Source organism: Diplotaxodon limnothrissa, linkage group LG19, assembly GCF_057381915.1.
Source record: "Diplotaxodon limnothrissa isolate DT_005_m linkage group LG19, D_limnothrissa_male_GT1.1, whole genome shotgun sequence".
Taxonomy (NCBI): domain Eukaryota; kingdom Metazoa; phylum Chordata; class Actinopteri; order Cichliformes; family Cichlidae; genus Diplotaxodon; species Diplotaxodon limnothrissa.
Genome location: NC_140614.1, coordinates 30,210,265 through 30,226,990, shown reverse-complemented (window position 1 = coordinate 30,226,990; position 16,726 = coordinate 30,210,265). Strand labels below are relative to the sequence as shown.

At 42.0% G+C, this 16,726-nt stretch overlaps 2 protein-coding genes across 3 annotated transcripts in view; one reads left to right on the top strand and one right to left on the bottom strand.

Annotated features, from left to right (window-relative positions):
* The window catches only part of LOC146612492 (fibroblast growth factor receptor-like 1), a 33,432-nt gene extending 23,405 nt beyond the window's left edge, over positions 1-10,027 (top strand). Inside the window, exons 4-7 of the mRNA XM_085343170.1 lie at positions 5,153-5,221; positions 7,010-7,294; positions 7,943-8,296; positions 8,753-10,027. Coding sequence (XP_085199296.1) covers positions 5,153-5,221; positions 7,010-7,294; positions 7,943-8,296; positions 8,753-9,192 — 1,148 coding nt within the window. The 3' untranslated portion in view covers positions 9,193-10,027. The remainder of the gene's footprint in view (positions 1-5,152; positions 5,222-7,009; positions 7,295-7,942; positions 8,297-8,752) is intronic.
* A 1,294-nt stretch (positions 10,028-11,321) lies between these two features.
* Positions 11,322-15,895, bottom strand: tacc3 (transforming, acidic coiled-coil containing protein 3). 2 transcript variants are annotated; one of them, XM_085342988.1, is made up of 16 exons: positions 15,734-15,895; positions 15,290-15,408; positions 15,167-15,204; positions 13,937-15,047; positions 13,785-13,827; positions 13,547-13,691; positions 13,379-13,437; positions 13,168-13,298; positions 12,956-13,040; positions 12,732-12,857; positions 12,268-12,335; positions 12,136-12,179; positions 11,882-12,042; positions 11,668-11,774; positions 11,470-11,590; positions 11,322-11,387 (listed from the first exon to the last, which is right to left on the bottom strand). In XM_085342988.1, exons 1-16 carry the CDS (start codon positions 15,893-15,895, stop codon positions 11,322-11,324), a joined length of 2,586 nt encoding a protein of 861 aa, XP_085199114.1. The 2 variants fall into 2 exon arrangements, with proteins under 2 accessions (XP_085199114.1, XP_085199115.1); XM_085342989.1 differs by having other exon boundaries at positions 13,791-13,827.
* Positions 15,896-16,726: the final 831 nt, after the last annotated feature.

Sequence of the window (16,726 nt, the reverse complement as noted above, 5' to 3'; positions counted from 1 at the left end):
TGTTGATTGGGCTAAAATGAAAGGTTGGAGACTGGGGCACGGGGCCAGCTATAATGGTTTGTAGTATAGTTGTGCTGTATAGTATCAAAGTCAGACGTGGCTATGGCTGTATGTGTAGTTAAAGGACATTCCTGTGAACTTTTTATAGTGAGTGTAAAGAATTTGTTAAAGATGGAGCTGGCAGTCTTGGTAGTGAAAATACAGAGTTCAGCTAAAGTTAGAGTTAAATCTGAATTGCTGGAAGTTTTAGATGACGTGTGAGCACTCACTGTAGCTAGGCATACACTCACCAGTTACTTTATTAGGTAATATTGTCAGAAATTTCACTACTAGAATTTTTCCACAAAACCATCTCTAAGGTTTACAGAGAAGAAGCATAAGAAGACAAATGTGACATGCCTTGTTGTCGGAGGTCAGAGTTAGAAGGCCAGAGTGCTTCGGTTCAAATAACCACTAGTTTCAACCACAGTATGTAGAAGAGTAGCAGAAGAGCACACCAGGTGCCCCTCCTGTCAGCTAAGAACAGGAAACTGATGCTAAATTCAGACAAACTCACAAAATTGGACTATATAAGACTAGAAAAACGTATTCAGATGCATTCAGATGGGAGGCACGACATCACCCTGCCTTGTATCGACAGTATTGTTCCTGGCCATGTCCATTCCTTTGTGACCACAGAGTATCCATCTTTAATGGGTGCTTGCAGAAGGATAATGTGCCTGTGCCCTCAGATCATCTCAAAATTTTTGAACATGACAGTAAGTTCACTCTACTCAAATTGCCTCCTCAGTCACCAGATCTCAGTCCAGTAGAGCACCTTTAGGAGGGGTGAAACATGAAATTCACATCATGGATGTGCAGCTGGCAAATCTGCAGCAGCTGTGTGATGCTTTTGTGTCAACATGGACCAAAAACTCTGAGGACTGTTCTGTGAATCTGTGCCGTGAAAGCAAAAGGGGTTCTAACCCAGTAATAACAAGACGTATCTAATAAAATGGCCATTGAATGTATGTGTAGGTGAAAGCAGTGATAGAAGCTTGAGGTCCAGTTGAGGTTCAAGTACTGAAATGTAGTAATTGTAGCAGAAGCTGACCTGGGACTGTGAGTTAAAGTGGAAGCAGGTAGTTGGGTCCTTATATGTTTGGATGTGGGTGTCGGGTTTTCCCCTGAAATCAGAAACATGTTTGCCGAGTAATCTAACTACTTAAAGTAAGTTAGGCAAGTAATTTAATGAATCGTCTATGTTGAAAAGGTCTTTTCGCAGCATGTTCAAACTGTTTTGTTAGTAAATAAACATTTATTATGAAACTTTCCAGCCTGCACTTCCAGGAATTCTGTCAGTTTGTGTCTGGAAATTCAGAAAAAACAATTATCAAGTACTTTTTGTATTCCTTAAAGATTTGTGAAAAAGCAAGGAGTATTATTTAGGGGATTGTACTTTATCATTTTCATTGAAACTTGACAAATATAAACTAGTTGTGACATTTTTAGATCTCTTTCCAAGTTGAGAAAAAGCTTAACTAAACAACCAAATAAGTATTAAAAAAGAAAAAGAAAAAAGGAGCTCCGAAACTTTCCAGACCGATGTTTTCTTTGAACATGTGAGATGACCGATTTTTGAAAATGAAGTATTTATCCAGAGTGGAGCCAGAGGTTATTTGGGCTATATTTTTTATTTAAATATTGATTTAAAGTTGGGAGATAAAGACACGCAGGCATACACACTCTCACACACAGTTAACCGATTAATCTCACTGATAAATAACTTTCTCCCTGAGGATAATTTGTGTGGTTTGACTTTCTGTTGTGGCTCCGCTGAGTGAGAAGACAAATGAACAGTTAGATGTTGCTGGCATGAAGCTGGCACTGATTCCTTTGAGATCAGAGATTGCTTTGAGTAGAGCATGCATTGCCCTACTCCTCTTTGAGACTTCTTTAAAAAAAATCCTTTGCAAGTTTAATCTTAAGTCTTTCTTGGAAGCATATTTCCATGAGATTGTTATCAGAAGTCTGTTGACCCTTTATGGAGTTACCTGGAGACTTTCTGGCCTGACTCTTAATCCTGAACTGGCTTGTTCCATTTCCTACTTATCCTCGGGTGCTGGTGGCAATGAGTGCATAACAAATGGACTCTGCATTTCTCAAGAACACCCCCTCCTCTGTTTCAGCTCTCTTGTCTATCATCCCATTACTCGCTGGCAGGCCATCGCCGCAGCGTTTGATTTTATAGGTAATTGTTCCATCAGGGGTGCATTTTCATTCGGGTTGCCACAAAGATTATGGGAGCCTCATTGTCAAAATACTTGCAGGACTGAAGTCAGATTAATACAGCCAAATAGTCTGCAATTATCATGAGCAACACTTTCCAGTAACACTGAATCACCTAATTGTGTACGGTTTTTAATTTAGCTGCATGCTGTAAAACCTGCTGTCCGTGTGTGTGTGTTTAGGGGATAAATTATGGTGCTTAAAGAGATCAGAGAACATAGTTTATTTATTTGAAATTCTGTAAATGAGGGGTAGCGGGCTCCAAGCACAACTGAAGTATCCATCATGTGCGTGTATTATTTTTACTGGAGCGAACATGTTAAGAGGAGCAACTGCATTCAGTTATAGTGCCGGTCAGGGGAGGAGGGTCAGCTAAATCCTGGCAGCTGTTCAAGTTCAGCATGGAGAGCATAACTCCTAAGACGTCGCTTGGGACCCGGCAGAGAGGCCAAGCAGAAGAAAAACAGTAAGATAAAGATTGTGGAGTGAGACTGGAAGTGCGAGAGTGAGAGGTTTTGCGGGCTGATCCGTGGAGGCGGGGTGGAGGGGGTTCCACTGAGGCTGGAGAGATATCCCTCTTCCCATCTGCCAGCGGACAGCGTGTCCTCCCAAGAGCTATCTGAAGAATCTGGTCAGTCAGTGCAACATGGCGCCTCCTCAATCCCTCCAGCTGGCTGTTTGGGCCCTGTTTGGGGTGGTCTCCTGACAACTGGCCCCCATCACCTCCTAGCACCCCTGCCAGGATAGACCGATGCATGCAGCAGTCTCATCCTCAGCTGCTCGGGCTACAGCAAGGCTTCACGAGGATTAATATGGGATTGTCTGATTAGCATTTAGAGGATTGCATGTTAATGTTTATGTCTGTGCAGATTAAATATTACAGGATTAGCGCTCCTTATTTTAGGGTGAAAATGTTGGCTCGCATTGTTCATTTTTCTCCTCTCTCTAGAGATGTTGTCAGGCTGGATAAACTGCCATGTGTCTCACTGATCACATGTGAGAGCTGTTTGGAGATTTCCAGAGTGTGATGCAAGGCCACTGAGCATAACTTTCCCTGGACATTAGTGTCCCCAACAACATCTGGAGCTCATTGTGACCCCAAATCATCCAGGCCTTTTCCTGTGGTTCAGCTGGCACAGGAGGCCAGTGTATCGTGACCTGTTTCCTGCGGCTGGATTTGTGAATGAAGTGGGAGGGAATGGCGTCAGACCCCAAACACTGTAGCTAGATCATGAATGAATGGGAGCTGTGTGGAAAAAGATTGACTGTATTTTAGCCAGCTTAGTCTGAGTCTCACTGGAGCACTGTCCCATTTGCGTGAAGAATTTGTGACTTCACACAGAGAGCACTGATTCCATAGTGTGTAACAGCTTTTACTAACCTTCCTGGACACAAAAATGCTCATTTATAGAGGAGGCTTCTTAAGCACTTCTCCTTTACTGATTTTATTTTTCAGATTTCCAAAAATAACCTTCATATGGCAGCCAGGAGATGTCCTACATCACCCCTGTCTGCAGTCCAGTGAGCCAACATTGTGCAAGGACAATAGTGGCAAGGGATAGCTTTAACAGGACAGACTTATAAAGGGCACCATTGTTCCCTGAAATTGCCAAAAAGTAGAGAGGAAATAGATTAAAGAGAAAAAAGTCAGAAAGAAAACCCCGGCAGTGTGGGACCATGTTCTGTTTGGATTGGGAGGTTCAGGAACCAGGAGGAATGTGGAGAGTCCGAGTGAGCAACAGAGAAATATTTCTTCCACTGGAGGCTGTTTTTTAAAGGAATGGGTTATTATAGTTGGCCAGTTAAACCCCTTCAAATAGCCATGACATCATGGCTGGGCTTGGTGCTGCAGGGGACAAACAAAGGAGGGTTTGTACCCAGAGAACCCCAGAGAGCTTTGAGGGTTTCGGGGGGACTCAGAGGGAGGCAGAATGAGGAGGTTAGAAGTCACATCTGGTCTCTTTACCTGACCCAATCAAACCCTGAGAGGGAATCGAGTGTGCCAAACTGCATCTGAAAAAAAATCCCAACGTGAGGCTGCCCTGAAACGGGAATCAAAACGAGTCTTAGAAGGTAATAAACTGGCTGGGAGATTTTCCTATGGGATCGCTGTTAAAACATACTGTTAAATGGAGGTGCTGCTAAATGACAAAAAAATAATCCTTTTTTCCCAAAATGCTACACATACGCTGGTTTCTTTTTTCGTTTTTTAACGTGAGGATGTTTTGTGCAATTGCACCTCATTAATATCGCAAAAATAAATCATTCAATTGAAACACTTCTTCAATAATAACCTGCTTAATGTCCATCTGCACTCATTGGTAAATATTGGCAAGAAACTTGATCTGCTTCATTAATTCATCACTGCTTAACTCGAAAAGTGAATACGCATTACAAACTCATCGATTAGGTTTCACTCATTATATTTCCTCTAAGCCCCTGTCTCAGCTCAGCTGTATGATGTCAGCCAATGACATAAACTCCACAGCTGTCTCCTGGAAGCGAGCTTATATAAACTGGTCATATTACTTCCAAACGCTGCACAGTATGACCTGAGCATGCAACACTCTCAGAAGAGCCTGTCGATAAATGCTGAATTGAATTGGTGAGAGCCAGGAACAGTTTTCTTGCCTTGTTTTTGTATCCGGTCACCGCTACTGCAAAATGACTATAACAGAATAGAAGAGGGGGATTGTAATGGAAGGATTTAAAATGAGCCTGTCATCTGAAATGTCAGTGTGTACCGGATGTTGTATTCATGCACCCAAAACAGTAAATGTGCAATAATTGTTACTTATTCAGATTCTTCTATACTGTAGTGAGGACCTTAATGTCTCACTCAGCCTTTTGTTGACTTATTTGTGTTTTTCTGCTGTGTTAACAGATGATTCGGGTTCTGATAAAACTGGATTGAGGGCACCGGATGGAGCCGAGCTTGGTGGTGAAAAATTTGGTAAGACTTCTGTGCATGCTCTCGACTTTGCAGCTGGAAATTCAAGGACTAATTGAGTTGTTTTGAATGCTTTATTGCATGTACTGCAAGTCATATTTACTTTTACAGCTGTGGGCAAACCTATGTGTAATAGTCACTGTGCAAAAATCTTGAGCCACCCCTCATTTCTTTAGATTTCTCTTCCAAGGAGTCAGACTTTCTTGTAAGTGTTTAACGTGGTCTTGGGCAACAGTTTTCCAGGCTTTCAGGAGCTGATGCAGAGTTTTTCTCCTTCTACGTGACCAGTTTTTGCTGGACCACTCACCACTGGCCTATGAATCATCTGATCATAAAAATGTACCTAACTCAAGGGATGAACCAGTGCTGTGTCCACACATAACAGACAGCATAGCAAAAAAAAAAGTTAAAATTTTAAATCGTCCTTTGTTACTAGTAGACTGTTGCAAAAACATATCATTTGTTTCCATTTCTTTATTTGAATTAGCAAAAAATGACAAACACATTTTGATGGCCGTAAAATTGTAGTTTTGAACCAACAAGGTAATTCCTAAAAACTCATTAGCTGAAAGCCTTGAATGGTGGGCAGGTCTTGTTGATTATTTGAATTTTTTTGGTTCAAAACATCATTGGTGCAACCGTGAGTTCAGCCTGTATAACATGGTGGAGGCTCTGTCATGGTGTGGGGCTGCACTTCAGTCAATGGTGTTGGGGATCGTGTCAAAATTGTTGGAATTACGAACACAGAAAAGTGTTGGCAGATTTTGATCCCCCATGCAATACTATCTGGAAAGCATCCGAAAGGCTTCATTTTTCAGCATGACATTGATCCCAAGCACACTTGCAGCGCAGTAAAACTATACTTAGATAGAAAATAATACACTGTGGAACACTATCAGTCATGAGCTGGCCTTCACTGAGCCAAAGACTGATGAAGCAGTGTGCGATCATCTTGACAGAGAACAGAACAAAAGGCATCCATCTTCCAAAGAAGAGCTTTGAATTTCCTTCGGAAAGCCTGGAGAACTATTCCTGACTTAAAGAAATTACAAGAAAGCCGTTTTTTGCTGTTTTTGTCTTATATGCTGTTTTTCCATGTAAGTTTTGCACGTGTCAATACATATTTTCCCAGCAAAATGTAAAGAAGCTCCTCAATTTATTCACTTTCCTAAATTGGTTATTTTTGCTTTATCCCCCTTTACTAAATATCTTTTGATTAGCTGTCGCTCATTAAGAGACTCTCCTGTGATCACAGCCAGAACTGTGTGCCCGAGCACGCAGGAAATCTACTCTCACTGACTAAAAAACTGACTAAAAGTAAGCAGTCTGAAGCCTCAACCTTTGGCTCACAGGGATTACTTACATGTTTGTCTAAGTCTAAGTCATCAGTAATGACCAAGAACCCCAGCCCTGAACACTGTCCTTCTTGGAGACAAGAAAAAAAGTCCTTTTTTGTTAAATATCTTTATAGTTTTTGATGCATGTTGGTTAGAATTATTATTATTATTATTTTACTTTTGACTGCTAAGACTCGGGAGAATAATTTTTTAAAAAGAGCAAATACTACATATTCATATAGCACAGGGTTAGGAGTCAGAGTCATTCCTCCAGACCTCTGAGGGTTAATACAAACTTCCACCATCATAAAAGTATGTGTAGGTCAGGAAATAAGGAAATTTTTTAGAAACTCTATAGATATCAATAGAAACATAAAACCTCACTTGAGAAATGTAGAAAAAAGGTAAATTATACTATCTACTCAAAGTAACCAGCTTGTACTTTCCTCCAAAGTGCGTCCCCGCTTCACTCAACCTACAAAGATGAGGAAGAGAGTGATAGCTCGCCCAGTGGGCAGCTCAGTGCGGCTCAAGTGCGCAGCCAGTGGAAACCCTCGACCGGACATCGTGTGGCTGAAGGACGACCGGCCGCTGACGGAGCAGGAGGTCGGCGAGGGCCGTCAGAAGAAGTGGACTCTGAGTCTGAAGAATCTGATGCCAGAGCACAGCGGCAAATACACCTGCAGGGTCTCCAATTGTGCCGGGGAGATCAACGCCACGTACAAAGTTGAGGTCATACGTGAGTATCCCGCAGAGAGCTGAGCTGTACACATACCGAGCACGCTCACCTGGAATTATTAGGGCTAACAGATGAGGCCGAGCAAATTATTTTAAATGGTTACTGCTGTTTGTGCGTCTCATGTTTGTGATTTTATGTACATCGCTGCAGGAAATTCAGACAGCCTAATCACTGTTTCAGGTCTGATTATGACCAAGGAAAAACATGCCGTATCCATATTCTTCCTGCATGGATGAATGTGTAATCATGTATATGAGAAGAATACTAAGAACGCAAGTTTGAGAGTGGGGGCTTGTGCCTTGGTGTTTGTACAGAGGGGAGAGAGCTCAGCTTAGAGACCATCCACCCAATCTGGAGCTGATTAAAGCCCAGCTGTCTGCCAGACCCACTGCCCCCCCCCTTTTCCCATGAGAAATGTGTGCTGTACAACCAGGAGCAAAGAAAGAGAGGAAACTAATCACACATACTTCTTGTGTTACATGTGGTATTCTTCCCTCAATGTCAATTATAAGTTCTAAGCCTGAGGGTAATAACAGCGTGGAGGACTAAGACCTCCTCTGTCCGCAGAGGGGCTGTCATGTCAAAAGATGTCTGTGTGCATCTTGACAAGTTGGGTTTTGTTTTGTTTTTCTCTGTATGTTCACTCAGAGAGGACAAACTCCAAACCTGTCCTGACAGGCACCCACCCGGTCAACACAACGGTAGACTACGGCGGCACCACGTCCTTCCAGTGCAAAGTGAGGAGCGACGTTAAGCCGGTCATTCAGTGGCTCAAACGCGTGGAGACCAACGAGGAGAGCCGCTACAACTCCACGATCGAGGTGGGGGACCATAGGTTTGTGGTGCTCCCCACGGGTGAGGTGTGGTCGAGGCCCGACGGCTCCTACCTCAACAAGCTGCTCATTAGCCGCGCCAAGGAGGACGACGCTGGCATGTACATCTGCTTAGGCGCCAACACCATGGGCTACAGCTTCCGCAGTGCCTTCCTCAGTGTGCTGCCAGGTGAGGCTCGGGGAATGTCTGTCTGCAGTGTTACAGTAAACTGTAGAAAAGCTTGGATAAAGCCCAGTGCTATCAACCTATCAATCGAATTACATATACAAAAATGTTGTGTTTTTTTCTTTATGTATCTGCATTAGTGCAAATAGTATATGCATGCATAAATCAGGAAAAGGTACCTTTGGAGGCATCAGTATGTTTTGAACTAATTAGGCTATTTTTCCCATCAATTAATTATTAATCATTCAGTAAAAATGTAGCATTTTTAAACTTTAATTCATGCCTTTTCCTCTCTTGTTCTGTTTTATGATTTTAAATCAAACATATGTTTTCTCAGCAACCCATATTCAGCGATGAATAACAACAAGTAATGTGATAATAAAACTACAACTGTTAGTTTGCTGGCAGACAACAGAGTATGGAAACATTTAAAAGCTGGAATCTCATTTTCTTTTACAGACACTAAGCCTCACATAACACCGATGTTTCCGCAAGCCTCCAGCTCCCTCCCCTGGCCTGTCATCATTGGCATCCCTGCAGTAATAGTGTTCATCTTTGGCACAGTGCTGCTGTGGTTCTGCCAAAGCAGAAAACACTGTCCTCCTCCCAGCTCCCCGGCCGCGCAGGTACTGCAGAGCTCTCACCGGCTGCCGCACCGGGAGCGGGACAGGGGCTGCGCGGCTCCCTCGTCCAGCTCCTCCAGCCCCGAGAAAGACTGTGTGACATCCATGAACTATGAGGAGTACCTCGCGCAGCAGCAGCAGCTCCTCCTCGGCCAGGGAGGACCAACAATTCCCGCTAAAATCTACCCCAAAATCTACACAGACATTCACACACACACTCACTCCCACGTGGATGGGAAAGTACATCAGCATCAACACATTCATTTTCAGTGTTAGTGCCAAATATTCCCAAATACTCTCCTCTAAGCTGCGGACATTAAGCTGCGGACTGAACAGGAACTCTGGAGTGACACTCACCTGGCATTAATTTTTTAAAATGGAGATTGTTGGAAAAGTGTACAATGTGTGGAAAAACAGTGGCCAGTGATACACACCTTTTGTTATTACATAAAAACTTCCATATTTGTTGCTCTTTTTTTTTATACCTGTCAGATTCTCACACCACTACAAATGGATCAATCCTTGGCGGGCACTTACTAAAAAGGACGGGGATGTTTTTATTTTATTTTTTAAGAGTGTGAGATTAATAGCAGCTATTAGGACCAGCTGAAAGGTCTTCCTCATCAGATGAATTTTCCATTTTCTCAAGTGAAAGTTGGTCTTTATCTTTCACATGCTCAGCTGTTGGAGCGCACAGATGAAAATGGTACTCAAGACTTACAAAAGGGCTGGTTTTACGCTCCTACTCAGGTTGTCCTTTTGTTTGTTAAAGATGCATTATGCTGGGAATGCTGACCACTATCCTTTATGTTACCTTTTTCCATCCCTGACTTCTGTCAAAAGTGATATAGAATAGACTGATAAATGTTTATTGTCTTTCACAGAGTGGAATAATTACATTGCCATGTCAACTGTGTTGGTCTACATTATCATTTTTTAACCTTTTTTGTGGTAGCTTCCCATCTGTAGTCAGTAGTATGTTGACAAACAAGAGAAGATGAGTCTTTTTGACATCAACCTTTTCCACCCACAGTTCATGAAGCTGTAGTCATTTATAATCAAACTGATGACTATTTAATTTATTTTGCTAAAAAATGTATCAAAGGTTTATTTTTCAGAGTAAAGCGTTTTGCATATCTATGTAATGTTATTACGTTGTTGTGTATAGTACATATTTGAATATTGTCACTCAGTTTATTCACATTTACTTCATGCCAATATTTAGGTATTTTTTGTATGTAATTGGTTGTATTTGACAATCTTATTTGATGTACTCTAAGGTTTAAAAAAAAAAGTTTGAAGGTTTGATAGTTTGATTAAATGACCAGAAACAAAAACAGATGCATTCTTCCTGAAGATTAGTGGATTTTGGGTATTAGTTAAAAGCTGCAGTGTGCACTGTGATGAAGGCGTACCTTTCATGAAACCGTCAGGGCACGCAGGTCAGCTTTCTTCCTTTGAGTGGGTTGAAGTGTCCGTCGAGGGTGACACAGAGGGCATGCCCACAGAGGGGCAGAACGTGCTGGGATGAATGAATAGATACTGTACAGACACAAGAGCAGTCTCACAGTTGCTTTATAGATGAGTGATGGCCCCTGCAAGACTACACCAAACAACCAGCATCTTTTCTCATTTAAGTGAATTGACCCTCTCCTCCCCCCTCTCTAGTCTGCACCACCACCATCTACTCATTCAACTCCAATCTAGGTAGGATTTCCTTTCACCATTTAGGAAGTGCATTGTCCTGCTGTGGGAGTGATGTGACGGGACCCTGTGATTACTCAGGAAAGAAGGGGAGCATTGTATCAAGTGAGCTCTTGTTTTGTTGCAAGTATGGCAGGATGGAGATGAGCTTTGGCTCCAGACAGATGACGGCCGAGTACACTGAGCTGCCTGTTTTTAAAGCAGGTGTGTTTCTCTGAGTCAAAAAGCTGTGGTATTGTCGTGTCCATAAATAACGCTTAGAATACAAAATCCAGCTGAGGTTAAATTATGAGAGCATGCACTGCCCTCTAGTGGTCAGGGTCCTGTATATCAGCCATTGCTAAAGTCAGAAGTGCCACAATCCACTTAGAACATCAAGAAAATCCCATGGGGTCTACCCAGTCTTAACTGCTCACTCCAAAGTGATTTACCTTGAAAAATTGTTTTATGAAAAAAAATAAAAAAATTCTGTTATAACTGCAGGCTACATGCAGTACCTCACCTGCCCACAGTTTGGGAATCCCTGAGTATAGCATACAAGCAAAACTAAAGATTGATGCAAGAATGATCACCAGATCAATAAATCCTTTTTATTAACCTTTTTACAGTATAACATTGAAAGAGACAAACAGTTCACCACACAAGAAGACACTCTGGACATGAAGATAAAGAACAGAAGCAAACAGCATTTAAAACCAAGTTCAGCCCTTTTGCACATTGGATATGAGTTCATCACAAAGTTTGGTGAGCTCCTCTGCCTCTTTCTCCTGTAACAAGAAAAGAATTTAGAAATGAGAAGAAAAGTGATAATACTGCTGCAAATTCATGAAAAACAACATGCCGACTTGCCTTCTGGTCCAAGCTCTTCTCCAGTGACTGCACTTTCAGCTGCTCTCTGCGCAGCTGTGCTTGAAGTGCAGATACCTCAGCCTTGTATTTGGATCGCACCTCAGCTATTCCTTCATTTGCACTGATGGTGAGAATTAAATTCAAGTTAGTCAACGCAAGTCTCCTGATGCTTCAACATAAAAGGCCAGAGTTTCTTACTGGCTAATTTTCTCCTCGGCGTGAGCTTTAAGTGTTTGATAGCGCTGCTCCTCCTTTTTGATCCTTGCCAAGTAGTCCTGTGCACAAGACTTCAGAGTCTCTTCATTCTGGGTAGAGGATGCAGAAAATATTTCAACATTTAAACCTTAACATTAAAAAAAATAATAATAAGAAGAAATTATAGCAAACATTTGTCTGGCTTCCATGAGCTGACCTTTTTGTAACCCTCTATAACGTCCTTGTACTTCTCCAGCCTCTTGAAGAGCTCGCCTAAAGATCTCTCCATAGCGTTCAGGTCGCTGCATAGTTGCTCCTTCTCCAACAGAGCCGCATTGAGCTTCGCCTGGGCCACCTCCCTCTCCTTCTCTTGATCAGCTGACCAGTGGCAGGAAATTTTAAATTAAATGTTTGACAAAATACCCCACACATTAACCCTTCTGATGAGCGCAACATGTACATATAACTTACCCATCATCTTTGTGATCATGAGCTCAAATTCAGCTACTATTTTCCTATGACGGAGACAAAATGTGGTCAAAGATCTTCAAAATTGATTTTATATAAAAACAACAAGAAATTTTAATATGATGCACAGCTCACCTCATTTCTTGCTCATTATCAAGCAGCTTACTGTTCTTCATACTCCACTGGTCCTCTTTTTCTTTACCCTATATGAGAGAGAAATGTACACTTTATTTTTTCCTTGAGACTAAGAATGGTGCCCATCATCTAGAAAACCCATTACTCAAAATTTTTTTTTTTTTTTTTTTTAAATAAAAATTACGCTCAACTTCAATGCCAAGCATTTATTCTTTGGATCCAGAGGAGCTTTGCATAAACCACAATTCAAAATAATCCCATTGATCTTTTCTGGCCTTTTTACTTTAGTGCCATTTTACTTTTAACCTTCTGATTGGCTGCTACATGTAGATACAAATTTTGATCTTTGTGTTTAAAGTGTGGCTAAACCTGATTATTTTAAAATAAATAAATAAGTATCATAATTTAATGTGGATGTTTTTGTGTTCAAATGCTGTATGGATGTGAAAAGCCAGACAACCTACTTCTGCCTGCACTTTGGCGATTGCTGCATCCAAGTCTTTCTGACTGTACTTCAGCACTTCGATGATAGCATCTTCGCTGTTTGCTGGCTGCGGGAAAGGAGGGACAAAGCTCTCAAGGACTGGAGTCTAGATGACATAAGTGGAGAAGATTTCAACAAAGTTAGCAGAAATAACAAAGGCGACGAGAAATTACCGGTCCAGCGGACAGAGTACAAGAGACTCACCGATGCTGCTGCATCGTCAAGCAGTCTGAAATCATCTTTTTGTGGACCATTTGCCACTTTATCTGCAGTCTGTGGTGTTTCAAGCCTGAATTAAACAGAACAAAGTGAAGAGGTTTCCCTTCCGATAAATTTATTTTACAGAAAATCAAAAGCCGATCAAATTCGGCTCTAATGTCCAGTGAGAGCAGCAGCACAACAGAACTACACCGTACCGTAAAACAGGGGCAGCAGGGGGGGGGGCTTGAATCTGAGCACCCGGGCCTGCAGACTTCTTTGGGCTCTCCCTCAGGAGGGGATCAAATTTTAGGTACAAGGACTGTTTCCTCAGTGCGGACTCCTTGAACTATTGATGAGAAAATGTAAACACTTTGAACCTTGTGGTTGAGGATTTAGTCATTTAGCAAAGATAAAGAAAGCACTTACACTGCTGGACCCAAACTGTTCGAGGTAGTCAATCTGTCCATCAAAGTCACTGGTCATGACTGGAGATAAAGATCGTGGGTTAAAAGCAGTAAGAGCTTTCCATTACTGCTAAGGATTGAACAAAAGCACGGTTTGGTTCAAACAGAGCTGAAGCCAACAATTACGCACACATTGCTCCAGGAACAAACTCGCCATTGAAGTCTAGCATGCCAGCTTGTGCCTTCTGCTCAGGCTGAGAGGGTTCAGAGGACTCAGGGAGATTCTGCACTGGTTGTTTGGTGTCAAGGTCAGAGACAACCTTGTTATCTGCAACCTGTCATTCCATAATAAACAGATGTTTGTTAAAAACAACCCACACATACACAATATATTGAGAGTTGCATCAAAGTACATTCCTCCAACTTACCTGTACATGGTTTGGTTCAGGAGCTGGCAAACTGTCTTCAGCACTGAGAAGATGAAAACTTTTAGAGTGAATCTACAGTGAAACATGGCACTACTGGTAAGTGAAGCATCTGCTGCTAATAATAACGATACTAAGCCTTTACTTTCTCTTACCGTGCTGGCGGTTCAGCCTCCTTTGTCACAGGGACATCAGTTTGCTCCTGAACTGCGGTTTCTACTGGTTCTGGGCTGGATTTCCTGCTGCACACGGGGGAGTTGTTTATGGCCGTTTTTGTGCCAAAAGGATTGAAGTTTGGGTCGTCAAACTTTTCAAAGTCAAACGAGTAAGAACTTTTAGGCTGTAAAGCATCAGCATCACCATAACTGACTTCAGGCTTCACTTCAGCTTCTTTTGGTGGTTTGACATCAGACACCTGCTTTGGCTCTTTAGGTCTTACACCAGTTGGCCTTTTGCCAAATTTCTTAGGTGGCGGTTTCCGTTTGACTTCAGCACCATCATCAAAATTGAATTCAAGTTTGACAGGCCCGTTCTTGGTTGGGCCTTCCTTGACTGGGTCATCAGCCGGCTGGGATTCAGCAGGAGGGGGTTTTGCTGTGTCGGCAGATATCAGATCCACTGTAGCGTCATGCTTCACCTCGTGCTGAACAGGCAATTCTTGGGCCACCTCAACAACAGATTGTTTGCTTTCCTCTGCAAGTGCATCTTCATTTGACACCTTTCGCCCAAGGACAGGTGAATTTGGAATTTTAGAGCCACCAGTCTGGAAAGGATTGACTGCGTCAAGGTTGTCAAAATCGAAGTTATAAGAACCTTTTGCTGAGAGTGGAGCATCTTCTGCAAAACTGCTGGACGACTTCTCTTGATCTGTGCTTGAAGACGCAACACCAAGCCGTTTTTCATCAGGTGTCGCAGGCCATGAATTGTCTTCCTCAACCACTGGAACCTTCACTATAACCACACTGCTCTCCGTGGAGCAGATATCGGCAGAAAGATCAGCGAGTGAGTTTTCTACAGACGCGCTGAATGGAAGGGTCTCATCTAGTGCAGACTCCATTTTGATAGGCTCCTCCACGATGTTCACTGGCGGTGTGTTTTCAGACTTGCTATGATCTGCAGGGGGGTTTTCAACAGCAGGCCTCATAGGTGAGAGAGCCATATTGTTAGACCCCTGAAATGGATTGAAGTCATCAAGGTTTCCAAAATCCAGCATATAGCCACCTCTGCTTTGTATTGGCATGTTGTCATCGGGATAAGATGACACTTCTGCAGGGGGAAAGAAAAAAGTAATGAAGGTATCTGCTAATCTCTCAGCAGTGGTAGGGGGAAAATACATAAAGAGCTCATAACTTACAAGTTTAAAAATAAATAAATAAATAAATTACCTTCTTTGAGTTGCTCAGTGGCTTCCTGTGGCAAAGTACTACAAAACCAAAACATGATAAGTTACCTAAATGCAACACTTTGTTCAATGAAGGCATACTGGTGAATGACACTCATTTACTTACTTTGATTTATCCAAATCCATAACTTTAGTATTCTCGTCAACACTCAACAAATTGACAGACTTGTTGGGAGACAGAATTCTTTTAGTCACAGGGTCTCTTCTTGGAGTCTGAAAACAAACCTACACAAAAATTATTTAGTCAGTAGTCAGAAGTAGCCAGCTGCCCCCAAAAGGCCTGGTTTTGAGCCTTGAAAAACCTTTTGTCTACAAATAACTGCTTTTCTTTTTCTTCATATAGGTTTTCTTGTCCATCTTATTAAAATTCTGTTAACACTGGTTAGAGACAAACAGGCTGAGGTCAGAGTTCATATAGTACCAAAAGTAAATAATTTTTCATCATAGTCAAAGAGTGAAAGACAGTCATTAGCATTAGCTTTCTGCCCAGGGCTACACTGCCTTGTGACTATACAATGGAATGGGATGAAAGTTGTTTTTTTTTTTTTACTTTTACCCCCTTTGGTACAGTCTTGCTGGGCAGGTTTTCTGTCTGACGTAGGATGGAGGGCCTTCCAGTCGGCTGATCCAGGGCAAATATGTCGTTAGGAGAGTTGTGCTTTCCTCCTGGGCAGACCCCACGATTTTCATCATTAACATCAACAGAGCTCATCCTGTAAAAAAATAAAAATAAAAAATAGAGGAAAAGACTGTTATGCGACTGTACTGGGACCTCTAACCCTCACCGCTGAAGGAGGCGTCAGTCTTAAAGCTGCAACCAGTTGATAAGGCACTCTTCTGGTTACAGTTTACTCAGTGTGGGTGGAGAGCAAGAGAGAAAAATAATGTAAGATTTACACAAGAACCAAGGCAGATATATTGAGTCGGTACTTCTCCTGGTGAAGTTCTTAGAACTCATTTGAACTCCTCTCTCCGGGTGGTTTGCAGTAAGGCTACCGTTTGCCTTTGATCCCACCACTTTACTACATTTGTTTTGTGCATTTGTGCACAACAAAATATTTTAGGTAGAATTAGCGCTGCAGCAGTTGCATGGTTTGGCCACCAGATGGTCTTGAAGAGTTTATTTTTTCCACACTCAAATGGCAGTCAATGTCAACAACTTGGTAACAAAAATAATGCTTTTAGATAATATAGCATTATCAGTTTAAAATAAAATCCTAAATATTTATCCGCCAATTTTGATAAATCCTGGTATATAAATATTTATCTAAGCCTTGGCTTTTAGTCTTTAGACTTAATGCTGTCTAAGTCACGTATTAAGCCCTAGATGAATGAAGCATTATTGGGAGGAATGAGTCTTCCAAGTTATTTTAACTGGTTAAACTACATGAATCGCATATATGACCAAGCAGCAACACGTGATTTCTTGTAGCCAAAGGTTAGCATGCCTAAGTTTACAAACCTGGTTACAAATAATGGATAGCGAACTAACCTTCCCTGGTGTCTTAATGGCTGTACAAGACAGCCGTTTGCTGGCACTGAA